Here is a 19,785-nt window from a genome sequence, read left to right on the forward strand (position 1 = left end):
AAACACGCACCTATATGTTTTTGATGAATCTAACTGTACTGTGAGTTAGCATGCACGGAAAAAAATGTGTTACACTACATTTCCCAGAATTTTACAGAATGAATCAACATTCATATAAGGAAGTAACGATAAGTGTACTGTAACAACATTTGCTATCAAACAACATCCATTGATCCACAATGTACAGTATACCAGATATTTAAATGTGATATCTGAAAATAATGTGTGTTTTCATTATTATAATTATTTTTTTATTTTTTTTTTTTATCTTATTTTCTGGGTCTAGATTTTGGCCTAATTACATATCAGCAGTTAGCCCAATGTCTAAACCATTCGTAATAGAACGCACCGATATTTTTCGGAACCGGAAGCTGCAGGTGGTTGTTATCAACAAATAGCAACAAGAGGCTTCGACTTACTCTGAAAGGTTTTCTCAAACGATTGAAAGCAGGTATGATATTATTCATAACTTTTGACATTTTATTTTTCATTTGAATCAGATTGGATGTACGTTTAGATCAATGACACCACTTCGGCCCGTATACACACTTAACGTTACATGCACTGGTACCTGTCTGTCTGCAGATGACAATTACGTAGACTCTCTATAGTATTCTATACATTTGTATAACTGCGCAATGGGTTAAATGAGTATTACAAATTATATAATTACTATGAATGTACAATGTATCTTTGTGATTTAGTGCACTAAAGTCGTTTCGACTGTAGAGTATATCAGCAATAATCACATTTTTATCATAAAATACAAAGACGATAAAAAACATCAATTCTTCAGAGCTAAGTACATCATTGCAGCTAGGGAAGCAAGTGTTCGGATCAACGAGGATCCTCTGTGCAAACTAAACAAAGACGATTCTTTTCAGATGATTGATTACATATATTTCCAGATGAGATGACAGACTGATATCATCTTGCAACTATGAACTTGTCCTTGCATGATACGCTATCCATATGGACGCCAGCCGGCACATATGAGATTCAGCTGCTGTTTGGGGATATCACCAAACTCCCTAAAGAGGATGCTGTCAACTTGATCATGGTGTCTGCATTCCCTGGTATGGTATTTTCATTACAATATAGTCAGTCTCCTAATTGATATTCACTTGATATTCAAAATGTATAAGATGTAAATTAATGAAAAAGCATGTCAACAATGGTGTCAAAGTTATAATGTCTTCATTTAAATATATGGGATCAATAATATTGTAATTTCAATATAATGTATAAGTATATATTCGAATATGGTAAGTGCACCAATGAAAGGGCTCTATGGTAATAGACTGTTTGTGTAAAGCTTTTGTAAAATCAGGGCCACTACATTTGTTAAAACATTATTAGGCTAGTCATGTAACATCTGCAATTTTCAGATAAGGATAATTGATAAATTTTCAGAGAGATTTATCATTTTATGATATTTTATTTCGCCCATCTTGAGGAACTATATATATACTCACAGGTATTGCATCAAATGACAATCAAAATTGACACTAATCAAGTGATTATTCAGGAACATTATAATACTACGGTGGATGTATACATGATGTATATATTTGATTACTTGAAATAAATAATGAAATGCCATTTTATCATTAACTACAGGTGATTATTCTGCATTGAGAGGAACTGTGATTGGAGCACTCAAGAGTGAACTAGGAATAAATGTGGGAAACTTGAGTAAGTCAAAGGAGCTAGACTTGAGGTCACAGTTCCATTGCTGGCTCTCATGGCCATTGGAGGGAGATTTGCCCTACAAGCGACTTCTCTGCTTTGAAAGGTAAAAAAAAGTCGTCTATTAACAACATCATATTAACCATGTAGTGTGACTGAACATCAGCAACCGGATAGCTCAAGAGGTAGAGCAGCCAGTAGGCATTCTGTGGTCCCAAGTTTGAGCCCATGCAGTCTGACTGCTACATTTTCTCATCTCCTGTTACAATTGTAATACAAATGGTATGAATTTACACAACATGAATATACCGCAGTCTCCCGAAACACGCACCTCACACAACATACACGCAACGCACCTCATACATGGGAGGCCGTCCTTACATGACCATAGCTGTTAATAGGACGTTAATTAAACAAACAAACAAACAAACAAAAATGAATTTATTTATGAATAGTAATGAATATCTTCAAATATTTAACATTGAAATGAAAAATAGGGTTATTACATGTACAATTGTGTTATGAATTGCTGGAGCTGACACATTTTTATTTACAGACAAAGGGGTGACTGTACTATAGTAGAAGATATAAGACAGATGTTTCGAGTGTTTGTGCCAGTACTCAACAACAAGGAAACCACAGTGATTACACCACTTCTTGCCACAGGCCATCAGGTACAGAAGCATATACCGTATTTAACCAAATAAGTGTCCTTCACCCTATAAACACACTTCCTTCTATTCGAGGCCTAGTCTTCACTTACATCAAAACAAAATGCAGACTGAAAAATGATACTGTGAGTGAAGGTTTCTTTATTGATTTATGTCTCAGATTGGTGTATGGCTTACTTTGCGCAATAATTTTATGAAAGGTTAGTGCAAATTTGGTTCTATCAAGCACCCCCTTATTTGTTTCAATTTTTAAGCACCTGGACACTGAATTGAATATGGTACTGTATATCAGTATCAATCCTAGAAATGTTAGATTATTTTTATCAAAAAGCAATTTCTTTTAAGCTATTCTTTTTATACCTCCCACAATGTTAAGGTGGGAGTGGGGGGTTATAATGGAATCGGGTTGTCAATCTGTCTTTTTGTCTGTCTGTAGACACACTTTGTCCGGCAAACTCCCCCTAAACTACACAGAACCCTGATATAAAAGGGAGTTGAGTAAATTATATAGGGTTCTGAAATATCTCATATTAATGGAGTTATTATTAAATTTGTGCAGCAATGACAGTTTTAGTTAAACATTCTGGCAATTAAACTGTTATGATTTGAGTTAAAATGCTTTAAGGTAGTATGTGAAGTGAATGTTACAACTAAATTCTGTAATATCAGTGCTGAAAGATATGATTTTACAAGATGTTTTCATTTCAGCTCAAGTATGGAATACAAAGTCGATCATTGAAAATGTTCTTTTTTAGAATAAGAGTCCGGAGCATGTCTTGTCCATCATGATTCACTGTGCAGCTCAATGGATCATGGCAGGACTGCCACTTAAATGCTTCAAGATTGTCATCTACGGCTCACCAATGAAAAGCATGACTGACATTTTCTCCAAAATTCAGGCGAAGTACACAAAACTCAGCCAGAAAAGAATGGTAAACATGCTTGGTTATATACTAGTGCCTGTAATGAACTTGATGTTTTTACTGTTATTTGTTGGAGATTAGATTTTACTATATTCACGGTCAAGTTAATCTCTATGAATTTAAATATCTGTGGATACAGTGGAAAGATTGACAAGAACCTTTATAGCATATTACTAGTAATACATTGTACTGTTCTAATTTGACAATGCTTGAAAATTTCTGCCCACAAATAAGGGTAATAGAAAAAATAATGAAATTTTCCCAACAAAATTAAAGAACTACAGAGGATTCCGCTTTTTTATTTTTTTATTTTAGTAACCAGAATTTCTTTTTATATTCTGTTTTAAGGAAGAAAGCATGAACCAGCAGAGTTTTGACATCTTCATCATGTTCCAAGATAATGATAAACCTTGGTGTAATAAGATTGAGAAAACCCTCAAAAAGAAGAAAGCTGATATTAAGATATGTTCAGATGTCCAAAAATTTGACGAAGATGAAGTTTGGCAAGACAAGATCTTCCAAAAAATGGTGACTTGCGTTAAGTAAGTTTTAAATTATTTTTGCTATGTTATAAAAAACCTATGAAATCAAAATCTCGTATATGTGTCAGTGTCTTAAGCTCTAATACTATTATAAGTTTGAAAATTAAATAAAATTATGAAATCAAATTCTTTTATGTGTCAATGTTTTAAGCTCCCAATAAGTATGAAAGATTAAATTTCTTTCAAATACGATTACAAATGTAATTTATAGACTACAACATGAGGGGAAATTAACATGATGTTGCGACATCATAATTCTGACACAGTTGTGAAAGTTTGCCAACAAGTTCAGGTTTGATATAATTGACATTGTTTTTACTTGTAGAATCATCGTTTTGTTGACCCCAACGTTTGTGACGAGTCCAGAGTGCCTAGAACAGTTTAATATGGCCATGTGCTGTAATCGTCTGCGTAAGGGAAACATTTTACAGCCATTCTACTTACTCACTGTCGAGTCCATGCCTGTCTACATTACTCTTGTCCAGTACCAAGATTGTCGGTGAGTTATCTTTCCTTTACTCTTTCTGATGGTAAACCATAAATAAATTATTGTCAATTTTTAAATTAATTAAGTTCACAAATTTACATCTATATTGTTTATGAATTATTCCCTCTTAGTTACAGCCTCTCTAGCCTAAATCTCTATTGCTTATGAATTATTCCTTTTTAGTTACAGCCTCTACAGCCTAAATCTATTGTTTGAGTTTTTCCCCCTTAGTAACAGCCTCTCCAGCCTTCAGCCTAAATCTCTATCCTTTTTGAGTTACTCCCCCTTAGTTACAGACTCTCCAGCCTAAATATCTATTGTTTTTGAGTTACACCCCATAATTACAATCTCCCCTGTCCAAATCAATCGTTTTTAAGTTACTCCCCCTTAATAACAGTCTCTCTAGCCTAAATCTTTTGTTTTGAGGTACTCCTCTTTAGTTAATGACTCTCCAGCCTAAATTTCTATTGTTTTTGAGTTACATCCCCTTAGTTACAGCCTCTCTAGCCTAAATCTATTGTTTTTGAGTTACTCCCCCTTTTTTACAGCCTCTCTAGTCTAAATCTATTGTTTTTGAGTAACTTTCCCTTAATTACCGCCTCTCTAGCTGAAATCTATGGTTTTGAGTTACTACCCCTTAGTTACAGACTCTCCAGCCTAAATCTCTATTGTTTTTGAGTTACTCCCCCTTAGTTACAGACTCTCCAGCCTAAATCTCTATTGTTTTTGAGTTACTACCCCTTAGTTACAGCCTCTCCAGCCTTCAGCCTAAATCTCTATCATTTTTGAGTTACCCCCCCCCTAGTTACAGACTCTTCAGCCTAAATCTCTATCGCTTTTGAGTTACAGCCCCTTAATTACAGCCTCCTCTGTCCAAATCTTTTGTTTTTAAGTTACTCCTCTTTAATAACAGCATCTCCAGTCTAAATCTCTGTAGTTTTTGAGTTCATCCACCTTGAATTATAGTATCTCCAGTCTAAATCTATTGTTTGAGTTACTTTATGTACTTCCCCAGAATTACATCTTCAGTCTAAATCTCTATGGATCAATAACATTACCTTCCTTTGTATGTTACCAGATTGCCCTTTTCAAAATCCTAACTATGCCCTTTTTTTCCTGTGGGAAACACTATTTTTGTTCTCTTACCTTTGTACCTGGTATTCTAAATTATACCATTACATTTTATTAGGGTACGAAAAGAAACTGATACTGAAGAAATGAAGATTCAAGATGCCTGTTCATTATTATTGACGAAGTTGTCCAATCCAGAAGAAGATACAGAGACTGCTCAGACCAATATCCTCGACCTACCTGGCCCTGCAAGGACAAAAAATTACGACATTTTCATCTCATACTCACATAAAAACCCAGAACCAGCTGGGGATGTTCTAAAGGAACTTCTGGGGGCCAAACCAGAACCTAGGATATTTTTCGACAGAAGTGAACTCACTATGGGTAATTATGATACAGAATTAAATTGTAAGCAGTGAGTATTCATTATTCACAGGGACATCACTACATTTGGAAATCAGGGTAGATTTAATATCTTAACATAAAATGATTCCATTAGTATAAATTTTATTAAATGTGTTATAAATGTTTATCAGTAACAGAATTTTTTCCATATGTACCATATTGTGCACATATTGGAAGAAGCATAAGAAACAAAATTAAGTTATTGTCAGTTCTTACAAATTTTTTGAAGTTTTAGTTTTTATGTGCATTCATGCTAGATATATAGGACTATAAGTTAAAAAGAACTTTGGTTAACTTTTGTGTATCAATGTATTATTTATCGTTTAGCGTTAACTATTCTAGAAATACATGTTTCCTATCTAGTTTATTTATTTTTGGTATCATATGACCAGTTCAGATGCAGTAATACCCCTTTAATGTTGTATGATACACTTACCCATTATTTTGTATGTTTAATCAGGGAGTATGTGGCAGAAGACGCTGTATGACTCTGTAGATGGAGCGCGATGTGTTATCGCCATGATATCCAAGTCCTATGTGTCATCTCTGGTCTGTCAGGAGGAATACAACATTGCCCTGCTGAGACACCTCATTGATGTAAGTTACTAAGACATCTCATTGATATAATTTACTGAGACCCCTCATTGATGTAAGTTACTGCGACACCTCATTGATGTAAGTTACTGAGAAATATCATTTATGTAAGTTACTGAGACATCTCATTTATGTAAGTTACTGAGACACCTCATTGATCTAAGTTACTGAGACACCTCATTGATGAAAGTTACTGAGACACCTCATTGATGAAAGTTACTGAGACACCTCATTGATGTAAGTTACTGAGACATCTCTTTACTGAGACACCTCTTTGATGTAAGTTACTTAGACACCTTTTTGATGTAAGTTACTAAGACACCTCATTGATGTAAGTTACTGAGACATCTCATTACTGAGACACCTCTTTGATGTAAGTTACTGAGACACTTCTTTGATGTAAGTTACTGAGACACCTCATTGATGAAAGTTACTGAGACACCTCATTGATGTAAGTTACTGAGACATCTCTTTACTGAGACACCTCTTTGATGTAAGTTACTTAGACACCTCTTTGATGTAAGTTACTAAGACACCTCATTGATGTAAGTTACTGAGACATCTCATTACTGAGACACCTCTTTGATGTAAGTTACTGAGACACTTCTTTGATGTAAGTTACTGAGACAACTCATTGATATTAGTTACTGAGACACCTCATTGATGTAAGTTACTGAGACACCTCATTGATCTAAGTTACTGAGACACCTCATTGATCAAAGTTACTGGGACACCTCATTGATGTAAGTTACTGAGATATCTCATTACTGAGACACCTCTTTGATGTAAGTTACTGAGACATCTCATTGATATAAGTTACGTAGACATCTCATTGATGTAAGTTACTGAGACACCTCATTGATGTAAGTTACTGAGACACCTGTTTGATGTAAGTTACTAAGACACCTCATTAATGTGAGCTACTGATATACCTCTTTGATGTAATTTACTGAGACACTGCATTGATGTACGTTTCTACGTTTCTGAGACACAGCACTGATGTAAGTTACTGAGACACCTCTTTGATGTAAATTACTGAGACACCCCATTGATGTAAGTTACTGAGGTACCTCATTGATGTAAATTACTGAGACTCTCTATTGATGTAAATTACTGAGACACCTCATAGATGTAAGTTACTGAGACAACTCATTGATGTAAGTTACTAAGATACCTAATTGATGTAAATTACTGAGACACCCCATTGATGTAAGTTACTAAGACACCTCATTAATGTAAGTTAATTGATACCTCATTGATGTAATTTACTGAGACACCTCATTGATGTAAGTTACTGAGACACCCCATTGATGTAAATTACTGAGACACCCCATTGATGTAAGTAATTAAGACACCTCATTAATGTAAAGTTACTGAGATACCTCATTGATGTAAGTTTCTGAGACACAGCACTGATGTAAGTTACTAAGACATCTCATTGATGTACGTTTCTGAGACACAGCACTGATGTAAGTTACTGAGACACCTCATTGATGTAAGTTACTGAGACACCTCATTGATCTAAGTTACTGAGACACCTCATTGATCTAAGTTACTGAGACACCTCATTGATCTAAGTTACTGAGACACCTCATTGATGTAAGTTACTGAGACTCCTCATTGATGTAAGTTACTAAGACCCCTCATTAATGTAAGTTGCTGAGATACCTCATTAATGGAAGTTACTGAGACACCTCATTGATGTACGTTTCTGAGACACAGCACTGATGTAAGTTACTGAGATACCTCATTAATGTAAGTTACTGACACACCTCATTGATGTACGTTTCTGAGACACAGCACTGATGTAAGTTACAGAGACACCTCATTAATGTAAGTTACTGAGATACCTCATTAATGTAAGTTACTGAGATACCTCATTGATGTAATTTACTGAGACACCTCATTGATGTTAGTTACTGAGACACCCCATTAATGTAAGTTCTTACTGATGTGTAGGGACATCACAGCATACCTGTTATGTCCGTAGATTGAGTTATTTATCAACCCTTACATTTAACAGCTTTTGGATCAGGGAAGAATGTCAGGACAACATGTAACCAGAAAGTAACTAAAGGCCCTGTACCTTGCAATATACGTTTTACAAAAGTTTTTGTTTGGATCACTTTTTTGTTGTTTCAGCCAACTTTTTGTCCAACCCTGTAGGATTCTTTTACATGGTACTAGTCTGTAACATTTTATTTCAGCCAACTAAGATCCTGTTTATCCCTGTAAGTAAAGAGGATCATGTGATGAATAGAAATTCAAAATTTGGGGTTTCAGCTGTCTAAGATTCTATTTATATCTGTTTATACCCACCTGTATAGTGGATCATGTGACAAATAGAATCTCTAGCTTTTCGTTGATTCAGCCGTTTATGATTCTGTTTATACCTGTCTGTATAGAGGATCATGTGATGAATAGAATCTCAAAATTTTTGTTGTTTCAGCTGTCTAAGATTCTATTTATATCTGCCTGTATAGAAAATCATGTGATGAATAGAACCTCTTACTTTTTTGTCTTTTCAGCTGTCTAGTTTTCTGTTTATACCTGTTTGTATGGAGTATTACATGTTAAATAGAATCTCTAACCTTTTGTTGTTTCAGCCGTTTATGATTCTGTTTATACCTGTCTGTATAGAGTATCACATGATAAATAGAATCTCTAACCTTTTGTTGTTTCAGCCATCAAAGATCCTGTTTATCACTGTCTGTATTGAGTATCACATGATAAATAGAATCTTTAACATTTTGTTGTTTCAGCTGTCTAAGATTCTTTTTATATCTGTCTGTATAGAGTATCACATGATACATAGAATCTCTAACCTTTTGTTGTTTCAGCCATCAAAGATCCTGTTTATCACTGTCTGTATTGAGTATCACATGATAAATAGAATCTTTAACATTTTGTTGTTTCAGCTGTCTAAGATTCTTTTTATATCTGTCTGTATAGAGTATCACATGATAAATAGAATTTCTCACCTTTTGTTGTATCAGCTGTTTATGATTCTGTTTATACCTGTCTGTATAGAGTATCACATGATAAATAGAATCTCTAACTTTTTATTGTTTCAGCCCTCTAAGATCCTGTTTATATCTGTCTATATAGAGTATCACATGATAAATAGAACCTCTTACTTTTTGTCTTTTCAGCTGTCTAGTATTCTGTTTATACCTGTCTGTATAGAGTATCACATGATAAATAGAATCTCTAACCTTTTGTTGTATCAGTTGTTTATGATTCTGTTTATACCTGTCTGTATAGAGTATCACATGATAAATAGAATCTCTAACTTTTTATTGTTTCAGCCATCTAAGATCCTGTTTATATCTGTCTGTATAGAGTATCACATGATAAATAGAATCTCTAACTTTTTATTGTTTCAGCCATCTAAGATCCTGTTTATATCTGTCTGTATAGAGTATCACATGATAAATAGAATCTCTAACTTTTTATTGTTTCAGCCATCTAAGATCCTGTTTATATCTGTCTGTATAGAGTATCACATGATAAATAGAATCTCTAACTTTTTATTGTTTCAGCCATCTAAGATCCTGTTTATATCTGTCTGTATAGAGTATCACATGATAAATAGAACCTCTTACTTTTTGTCTTTTCAGCTGTCTAGTATTCTGTTTATACCTGTCTGTATAGAGTATCACATGATAAATAGAATCTCTAACCTTTTGTTGTATCAGCTGTTTATGATACTGTTTATACCTGTCTGTATAGAGTATCACATGATAAATAGAATCTCTAACTTTTTATTGTTTCAGCCATCTAAGATCCTGTTTATATCTGTCTGTATAGAGTATCACATGATAAATAGAACCTCTTACTTTTTGTCTTTTCAGCTGTCTAGTATTCTGTTTATACCTGTCTGTATAGAGTATCACATGATAAATAGAATCTCTAACCTTTTGTTGTTTCAGCCATCTAAGATCCTGTTTATCCCTGTCTGTATAGAGGATCTGTCCTCCGTATCACATCCAGGCTTCGGTAAGGTGGACATGGTGGATGGAAAAGGAGACAACTTTCCTGCTGTTCTCGATGTCGTCACAAAAATGGCTGTAAATTGGCTGCAAACTGGGAACTATGGTCACTTCAATATTAAAAAAAAGGTTAGTGGAATATTGCATGAATACATTTAAAATTTATTCTTTTGACATTTATGGAAACTGGCATTTTTATTTTTTCTGCTGAAAATGTAACAAAATTGAGGATATAAGAAGACTAATGCTCTTAAAATGAACTTGTTGTAAAATAAAGTGTAACATGTTTTTGCACCTTTTTACAGATTTTAGTAGGCTATTTTAACACCTTTTTATGTTTTTATCCCCCGCCCAACAAAGTTGGCGGGGAATATACAAATGGGTTCCGTTCGTCCGTCCGTCTGTCCGTCCGTACGAATGGTTTCCAGTAGAGATATTTCCACAAAACTTCATACACACATTGGTCTTATGGTCTAGTAGTGCCTTTTGCTATTTTTAGGTTCTCATTTTTTGCATTTTTTCCGTAACCATGGAAACATTGCTGAAAATAATATATTTTTGTACCAGGTTCGTTTCCGGAGCATAAGTCCAAAACCAGAAGAGATATTTCCACGAAACTTCATAGACACATTGGTCTTATGGTCTAGTAGTGCCTTTTACTATTTTAAGGTTTTCACTTTTTGTACTTTTTTCTGTAACCATGGAAACATTGCTGAAAATGGCAGATTTTTGTGTAAGAATCGTTTCCTGAGCACAACTCTAAAACCAGCAGAGATATTTCCATGAAACTTCATAGACACATTGTTCTTATGGTCTTGTAGTGCCTTTTGCTATTTTTAGGTTTTCACTTTTTGTGCTTTTTTCTGTAACCATAGAAATATTGCTGAAAATATCATATTTTTGTAGCAGGTTCATTTCCGGAGCATAACTCTAAAACCAGCAGAGATATTTCCACGAAACTTCATAGACACATTCTTTTTATGGTCTAGTAGTACCTTTTGCTATTTTTAGGTTTTCATTTTTTGCACTTTTTCCGTTACCATGGAAACATTGCTGAAAATATCATGGTAAATGGCAAATGTTACTTTGCAAAACTCCACCCATCTTTGTGCATATAGTCTAATATAAATGTCAAGGCTGTATACCTGATTCAACAATTGCAGCCCCGCTCTACTTGAATTATACTCCATCTTTCTTTTGCTCAACTTCCTTTTTCCTGTTTTTTTCATACACATAAGTCTCCACAATCAAACTTACGTAAGCTTTGATATCTCCATTGGGGGGGGGGGGGGGGATCTGAATGACTATGTCCTTGTTAAAACTTCATCTAATGACAACAATTTGTTGTCCATAAAAAGATTCGAAAACAAAAATATTTGGTTTGTTTGACTTTATTGTCATCATTTAATCTGTTACAGGAGTTGAAAAAGATGAAATACAAACAAGTCCTGGAGTCTGAAAGAACAAGAAAAGTAGTAAAAGACTACAAACTTGACCAGAAGAATTTTCAAATATATAGGAAGGTTCCACTACCAAAACTTAAAGCCAGCCCTGAGGAACAAGACAAGGAAGGATGTGATGTTGCTATTGGGTTCGCTGGTGATGCTACATACTGTGCAATGGTGATGAACCATGTCTTGGATGAGGTTCAACCTGGGCTAAAAATCAAATTTCTTTGGGAGAAAAATAAAACTCTGTTACAAGACCTTGACACAGCTCGTGTTATTGTGCTCTTTCTATCAGAAGAGTTTGTGAACTCAGAACAGCATATGGAGAACCTGCACATTGCTCTCTGTCGCCAGCGTGTGTTGAAGGGCAGGCGTGTCGTACATTTTGTACAGACCATGGACTTACCGAACGAACACAGCTTTCTGAAACTCCTTCCCATGGCAGCAAATTTCACAGACAAAATCTGGGATGACTTTGTCAAGCAAAAAGGAAGTGATGTACCACACAAGTTGAGGAAGTATGTCACTTCACGGCTCCCTGACATCAGTGGAACGTTTTCCTGTGCTTATGCGGACTACTTTGCTATGGTCAAGGTTGGAGATGATGTGATGGAGGAACTCCTGCGAACGTAAGTCTATTACTATAAATATTTACCTTATGGTGAAGTTATACTGAGAATACAAAATTTACATTGTGTATTATACTGTCAAACCTACCTCAGCAACTACCTTTGTGTAAAGACCACTGCTTAAAGGCCCACTACCTTTCTGAAACGGCTTTTAATTTTTAAAATGGGAATGTAAAACAAGATCGATAATTTTGTAGAGTCGCAAAAATTATCAACTTACCGTTAATACTACATATTCATCACCTTCTGAACGATTTGATTAAAAAAATAAAATGTTTATTTTCATAACGCGGGTCGTATTATGTTCCCGCCGTCGTCCTAAATACCGTGCGGTAGTTGACTATCACTGCGCCAGACGGCAAAACAGCGAATTTACTCTCCACTGTTTTCATATATTACGCAGGAAATCTTGCATATGTTTGGTGTCGTAACCTTATTTTAGGTCATCGGTATGCATTTTCTGATGTTATTAATGTTTTTTAAGAAACCTTTATATTTTGCTCCGGAAAGGTAATGGGCAATAAGACCATTTTTTCAGGGTACCAATTCGTCAGTTTCAACACCATTTTCCCTGTGTATATATAAAGACCATTTGGCTATAAAGACTGTTTTTTTCTTGGTCCCTTGGGTGGTCTTTATAGACAGGTTTGTACAGCGTAACTTCCCGAAAATGAACCTTCTCAAAACTGATCACCTCTGGAAACTGAACACTAGGCATACATGCAGTACTGTATAGTGTAGAAAACAACTACCGATCGATTAAATCCGGATCGTAATGAGCAGTAAGTGGTTCACTTCTCCAAACTGAACACTCTCTAAACCGGCCGAAATTATATGCACCGACCATGATCGGTTTAGGGAAGTTACATTGAATAAAGCTACAGAAGGTACTTAGTATTTCTTTTTAACACAAATTTAAACAAGTAAATAATCCAAGCTTGGACATTTGGAGTTTTAAGAGGGGAGTGATAATTTTGCTTCTAAGGGATTGTTAGAAATGGTAATGTAGTTATAAAATAATTTGTTACGTAAAATACATTTGTTAGGTTGAAGAAAATATAAATGTATTTTACATATGAAGAGATAAATAATTCCTTCCTTCTTTGTTATACTCACTTTAATTTCTGTGACTGTGTGATCATTTTTTTCAGTGATAAAGAAGATGAGTCACATCAGACACAGCCAATGCTCCTAAATCTTCTCAAGGTCAAAGGTGAAATGGATGGGGATAAAGATACTGATACAGATATAAACCTCATACAAGTAAGTATGACCTTTCAAGGTCAAAGGTGAACTGATTGGAGATAAGGATGCTCATGCAGATGTAAAGCTCATACAAGTAATTGTGACCTTCTCAAGGTCAAAGATGAACTTGATGAAGTAAAGGATACAATATCATACAAGTAAGTAAGCTGAAGCATAAATCTTAAGTAATCAGCAGAACAGTGAATTTTGACATGCCGGACTATTTGATTCAAAATCCTACACCTCCTTAACCCCAACACAGATAACAACCAAAACAATTGTGTGTACATGTAATATGATTGGGAGAGGGAAATAATAGTTTATATAAATGAGGCTAGTCCAACTCCTAGAACAGAGGGATGGGCTCCAACATGGTAATTTTGCTGATTTCTTTATTTAAATTCCTACTCCTTCTCAATACTTGCACAGATTACAGTAAAGTTTGATGTGAAATTACTGAAAGAAGGCATTAGTTTCTTATATGAATTAGGCTGACCCCTGGGAGACAGAGGGAAAGGTTCCAAATGGTAAACTTTGACAATTTTTGCTTTAAATCCTACTCCTCCTTAATGGTAACATGGATAAAATTTGCGTGAAAAATTATTGGAAGATCATGTAAATAAGACTGCTTAGGCTGGTCCAACACCTGGGTACAGAGGGACTGGGCTCCAGAAAGGTGATTTATGGCTTTTAAAAGTTTTCTTTTTATCCCCCGCCCAACGAAGTTGGCGGGGGATATACAAATGGGTTCTGTTCGTCCGTCCATCTGTCCGTCCGTACGAATTGTTTCTGGAGCATAACTCTAAAACCAGTAGAGATATTTCCACGAAACTTCATACACACATTGGTCTTATGGTCTAGTAGTGCCTTTTGCTATTTTTAGGTTTTCATTTTTTGCATTTTTTCCGTAACCATGGAAACATTGCTGAAAATATCATATTTTTGTACCGGGTTCGTTTCCAGAGCATAACTCTAAAACCAGAAGAGATATTTCCACGAAACTTAATAGACACATTGATCTTATGGTCTAGTAGTGCCTTTTGCTATTTTAAGGTTTTCACTTTTTGTACTTTTATCTGTAACCATGGAAACATTGCTGAAAATGGCAGATTTTTGTGTAAGAATCGTTTCCGGAGCACAACTCTAAAACCAGCAGAGATATTTCCATGAAACTTCATAGACACATTGTTCTTATGGTCTAGTAGTGCCTTTTGCTATTTTTAGGTTTTCATTTTTTGCATTTTTTCCGTAACCATGGAAACATTGCTGAAAATATCATATTTTTGTACCAGGTTCGTTTCCGCAGCATAACTGGAAAACTGGTTGAGATATATGCACGGAACTCCATAGACACATTGGTCTTATGGTCTAGTAGTGCCTTTTGCTATTTTAAGGTTTTCACTTTTTGTACTTTTTTCTGTAACCATCGAAATATTGCTGAAAATGGCAGATTTTTGTGTAAGAATCGTTTCCTGAGCACAACTCTAAAACCAGCAGAGATATTTCCATGAAACTTCATAGACACATTGTTCTTATGGTCTAGTAGTGCCTTTTGCTATTTTTAGGTTTTCACTTTTTGTGCTTTTTTCTGTAACCATAGAAACATTGCTGAAAATATCATATTTTTGTAGCAGGTTCATTTCTGCAGCATAACTGGAAAACTGGTTGAGATATATGCACGAAACTCCATAGGCACATTAGTCTTATGGTCTAGTAGTGCCTTTTGCTATTTTAAGGTTTTCACTTTTTGTACTTTTTTCTGTAACCATGGAAACATTGCTGAAAATGGCAGATTTTTGTGTAAGAATCGTTTCCGGAGCATAACTCTAAAACCAGCAGAGATATTTCCATGAAACTTCATAGACACATTGTTCTTATGGTCTAGTAGTGCCTTTTGCTATTTTTAGGTTTTCACTTTTTGTGCTTTTTTTCTGTAACCATAGAAACATTGCTGAAAATATCATATTTTTTTAGCAGGTTCATTTCCGGAGCATAACTCTAAAACCAGCAGAGATATTTCCACCAAACTTCATAGACACTTTCTGTTTATGGTCTAGTAGTACCTTTTGCTATTTTTAGGTTTTCATTTTTTGCACTTTTTTCCGTTACCATGGAAACATTGCTGAAAATATCATGGTAAATGGTAAATGTTACTTTGCAAAACTCCACCCATCTTTGTGTATATAGTCTAATATAAATGTCAAGGCTGTATACCTGATTCAACAATTGCAGCCCCGCTCTACTTGAATTATACTCCATCTTCCTTTAGCTCAATTTCCTTTTTCCTGTTTTTTTCATACACATAAGTCTCCACAATCAAACTTACTTCAGCTTTGATATCTCCATTGGCGGGGGATCTGAATGACTATGTCCTTGTTAATCTTTTATAGATTGCCAAAGCCCCTTTCGTTATGGGGTTTATTCATTTGTCCAAAAAAAATATGTCTGTTTAGGGTTACCCGACCGACCCAACTTTTTACCCCCGACCCTAATTTTGTTTCCACTTTTCTACAAAAATTATTAAAAAAGTTGCGATTTCGATCACAGACTCCGGTTCCGGCCATCATTTTAGAGTGAAAACAAAAAAGAAAAAAAGAAAAAAAATCCTCCTGACCGACCGACCCTACTTTTTTTGCCAATGTAACACTTAACAAGCATTTTTTTGGGCCTTATTCATTGTAAATAACAATGGTTCACATTAGGTTTATTTCTATGTTTTAATACTAACAACAGGTGAGTGAACTGGCCTCTGAAGTGAAGAAAGGTGAATCAAGTGATGCAAATCAACAGGATTGTGACACAGGTGGTGACAACTCTTCTGCCACCACACAGGCAGAAACGAAACCAATGGATGAGGGGGCTGACAAGGATACAGAACAATCCACGTCAGTGGTACCACCAGTAAAAACTGAAAAACAAACTGAGTCCACTATACCTGAGACTCAGACAGAACAAGTGAAACCTGAAGAGGCAAAAGCTGAAACCCAGACAAGAAAATCTGGAGAAGAGATAAAAACAGCAAAACCCGAACAGGAAACATCAAACCCTGAAACACAAACACTAAACCCTGAAACAAAAACAGTGAAGACAGAAACGACTGGAAACAACAAGAAGACTTCAAAGTCTTGTCAGATTTTATAAGTACGTATATTCAGTGTGGAATATCAACGAGTGCTACTGTACCTATGAATGGAACATTGACTTTTGATTATGTGTATTTGGTGCAATACATTAATACATGAAATCCATGTACAGGTATATAATAATGTTTATAATATTTTATTTATTCTTTCTATTCTATTTCTAGAAGTTCAGACAAAAAAATGTCTAAATTAGTATTTGAGGTGATTTGATGCAAGGGTTTTTGACAATATCGACGAAAGTACCAATCAAATTATTTCCTTGCGATATATCTTTAATATTACAATCTTGTCACACTAACAATTTAAAACCTTTGAAATCAAAGTCAATGATATGTGATATACTAGCTGTGCTCTTTGCTGCTTCGTAATGATATGGTTGGTTTCAAACCCATTTTTTGTTAGTAGCAGTCCCAAATACCATAGACACTGTAATTTTGCTGAATTATTAACTGCACCTTATATGAAGTATATAAAATCCTGCTACGCATATATTTTGATACAAATAAGATTTTATGATCAGATCATTAGTCACAGCTGCCAAAAATTACCAGGGTATATGAAATAATGTATGAAGTTCTGACTTTTCATGCAGTTTCATATGGTATTGCTAGAAGGCAGTTATGAATGAAATACTTGTAATATGTGTAGTACTTTGTAGTACACCCATCTCATAATAACTGTGGTAACTTTTAGTTTTATTATATATATTCCTTCGGTAATGATATGGAGGTGACAGTACGTAAAGCTTACAGTCGTCTATCATCATTTTATGCTACATGTACATATTATGATTATGATTTTATTTACCATATTTCACTAGCAAAACTGTTACTGGTAATTTATTTCTCTTCAAAAACATGTATTATACATATCCTTGAAACCTGCATGTACAGTAAAAAAACATGGTTAAAACAAACCTATGGGGACCAACAAGTTCATTATACATACATATTACAAAAATCTTACAGGAACCTTGATGGGAATAAAAACTTATTTGTTATAACCATGAATTTGTTGTGTTCGTTATAGACATGTATTACTGTATTTAGTGTTTTGCCATGTAATTCCATTTATAAAGGATCAATTACATTTAATTCCTAACCTCAAGGACTTTTATATGTTGTGTATTAATTGTAGTTTATTTTTTACTTTCTTGTACTACAAAAACATACAGGTTGTAAACATATATATATGTATTCCGGCTTTCTTTATTTGCTCTTGAGAGCAAGAATTGATCAATTTGTGTGGAAAAATAACATTGTTTTCACTAAAATATGTGTTTTTGCTCATAAACATGACGCCACAATCTGAAATATACAAAAACAGAAGAGATCCTGATTTTTTTTCTTCTTCTATATTTCCATGTTTTTTGTGAATGGCTGACACCACAAATTTCATTACCAGGTATGTGTTATGTAGTGATATTACTGTACTTCCAAGGAATCTACCTCATCAACTCTCTTGACTTCATACATTTCGGGGTAATTTTGCAAATATGGAAGTTTATGATATCCTTCTTTTGTCTATTATCAAGTCACATGTGAATGAATCATGTATACTGTATTTTGTGATATTTGTTTTTCCTGTGTAGAAATGTAAAAGGGTACATTTGTATTTTTATTCCGTCCTTATTTCTTGTTTCTATTCTTTGTAAATATGGTAAGATATATTTACCGAAGTATTGGCTGCAGTTCATGTACTTCAGAAAAAAATGGTATCTTCTACCATATAATTCATAGAGGCATTAGTTTAATTGTGCAGAAACAAAATCCCTATGTCAGATCTCCAATATACGGTATAGGAAATAACTTACCAGCAAATGTGACGCACTATCAGATCTACTCGACACATACTTTTTCACAAACTTTTCATATTGTTATGAAAAGCAACATGGAATCCTTGGTAAAAGACGAGGAGTTGATCAACACTAGTCCAATATTCCTGGTCCAATATCAGATAAACGCAGTTAATATGTCTGTTGTCCAGAAAATTCCATATTCTAGATAAGGTCAAACAGCTTGAATTAATTGGGATAAATATATATTTGATTTTATCACTGAGGTCATCTTAACTCTCGAGATCTACAATCGATAAATACTCAATAACTGTATGTTATCTGGCTGAACTTTCACCAAGGATGGTGTACCACTTGTCCCACCATAGTTTACTTGTTCTTCTTAACCACAGGAATGATTCCTTACACATTTCCTGGAGTAGTGATATGATAGCTTTTTATATAATATAGTTTTTTTTATATAAATTATTATCTTTACACAAAAATGATTCCTTAAATATAATTGAGTAGTTGTATGACAGCTATCTGTGATATTGTATTACATTGTTGCAATTACATGCTGCTAATAAAATGTGTTAAATTAAATATAGATGAACCACAAGTGTTGTTAATACTTTGATACCTGGACTTGATTACATGATGCATTAAAACTTGTTTAAATCGGATGTCACTAGCATCAATATATATATACAACTTTTAATTTCTATAAATTTAGAAGGAACAAGCCTAGCTGCAATAATGTATCTCAAAAGACTTTTAGACAGATAATGATGTTGTCTGTAGAGCTACAATTGGTGCCTATTACAGCTAATGGAGCAAAGAATGATCGTGCAAACCATTCTTAAAACATATGCATGCATTTTATCCTACTTGTTTTATATCGCCTAACTACTAGGCAATAAAACTGAACCATATAAAATATCAAATTCACATTGAGACATTATTTTTTTCCACATATACATATGATGGTCTTTTGCGAAGGAAAATTATATGCCAGTCTATAAATTATGAATTTGAAGTCTAATGAGAGGTAAAGTAGATATTAAGAATGGTTGTGATGTTTCTTTTGGACAAAAATAATATATAAATGCATGTATATCCTTAAAGTAATTGGAAACCTACAAGAAAGTATAGAAAATTATGCCCAAGTG

General features: G+C 34.4%; 1 protein-coding gene across 1 annotated transcript; it reads left to right on the forward strand.

Moving 5' to 3' along the window:
* The first annotated feature begins 11 nt into the window (after positions 1-11).
* LOC138318167 (uncharacterized) lies at positions 12-19,235 on the forward strand. The gene is made up of 13 exons (XM_069260322.1): positions 12-451; positions 909-1,076; positions 1,621-1,795; positions 2,246-2,363; positions 3,116-3,292; positions 3,632-3,825; positions 4,151-4,324; positions 5,502-5,767; positions 6,249-6,385; positions 10,315-10,503; positions 11,793-12,451; positions 13,603-13,714; positions 16,430-19,235. The coding sequence occupies exons 2-13, from the start codon at positions 941-943 to the stop codon at positions 16,835-16,837; spliced, it is 2,745 nt and encodes a 914-aa protein (XP_069116423.1). The 5' UTR covers positions 12-451; positions 909-940; the 3' UTR covers positions 16,838-19,235.
* The last annotated feature ends 550 nt before the right edge of the window (positions 19,236-19,785 follow it).

This window comes from Argopecten irradians, chromosome 3 (genome assembly GCF_041381155.1).
Source record: "Argopecten irradians isolate NY chromosome 3, Ai_NY, whole genome shotgun sequence".
NCBI lineage: Eukaryota > Metazoa > Mollusca > Bivalvia > Pectinida > Pectinidae > Argopecten > Argopecten irradians.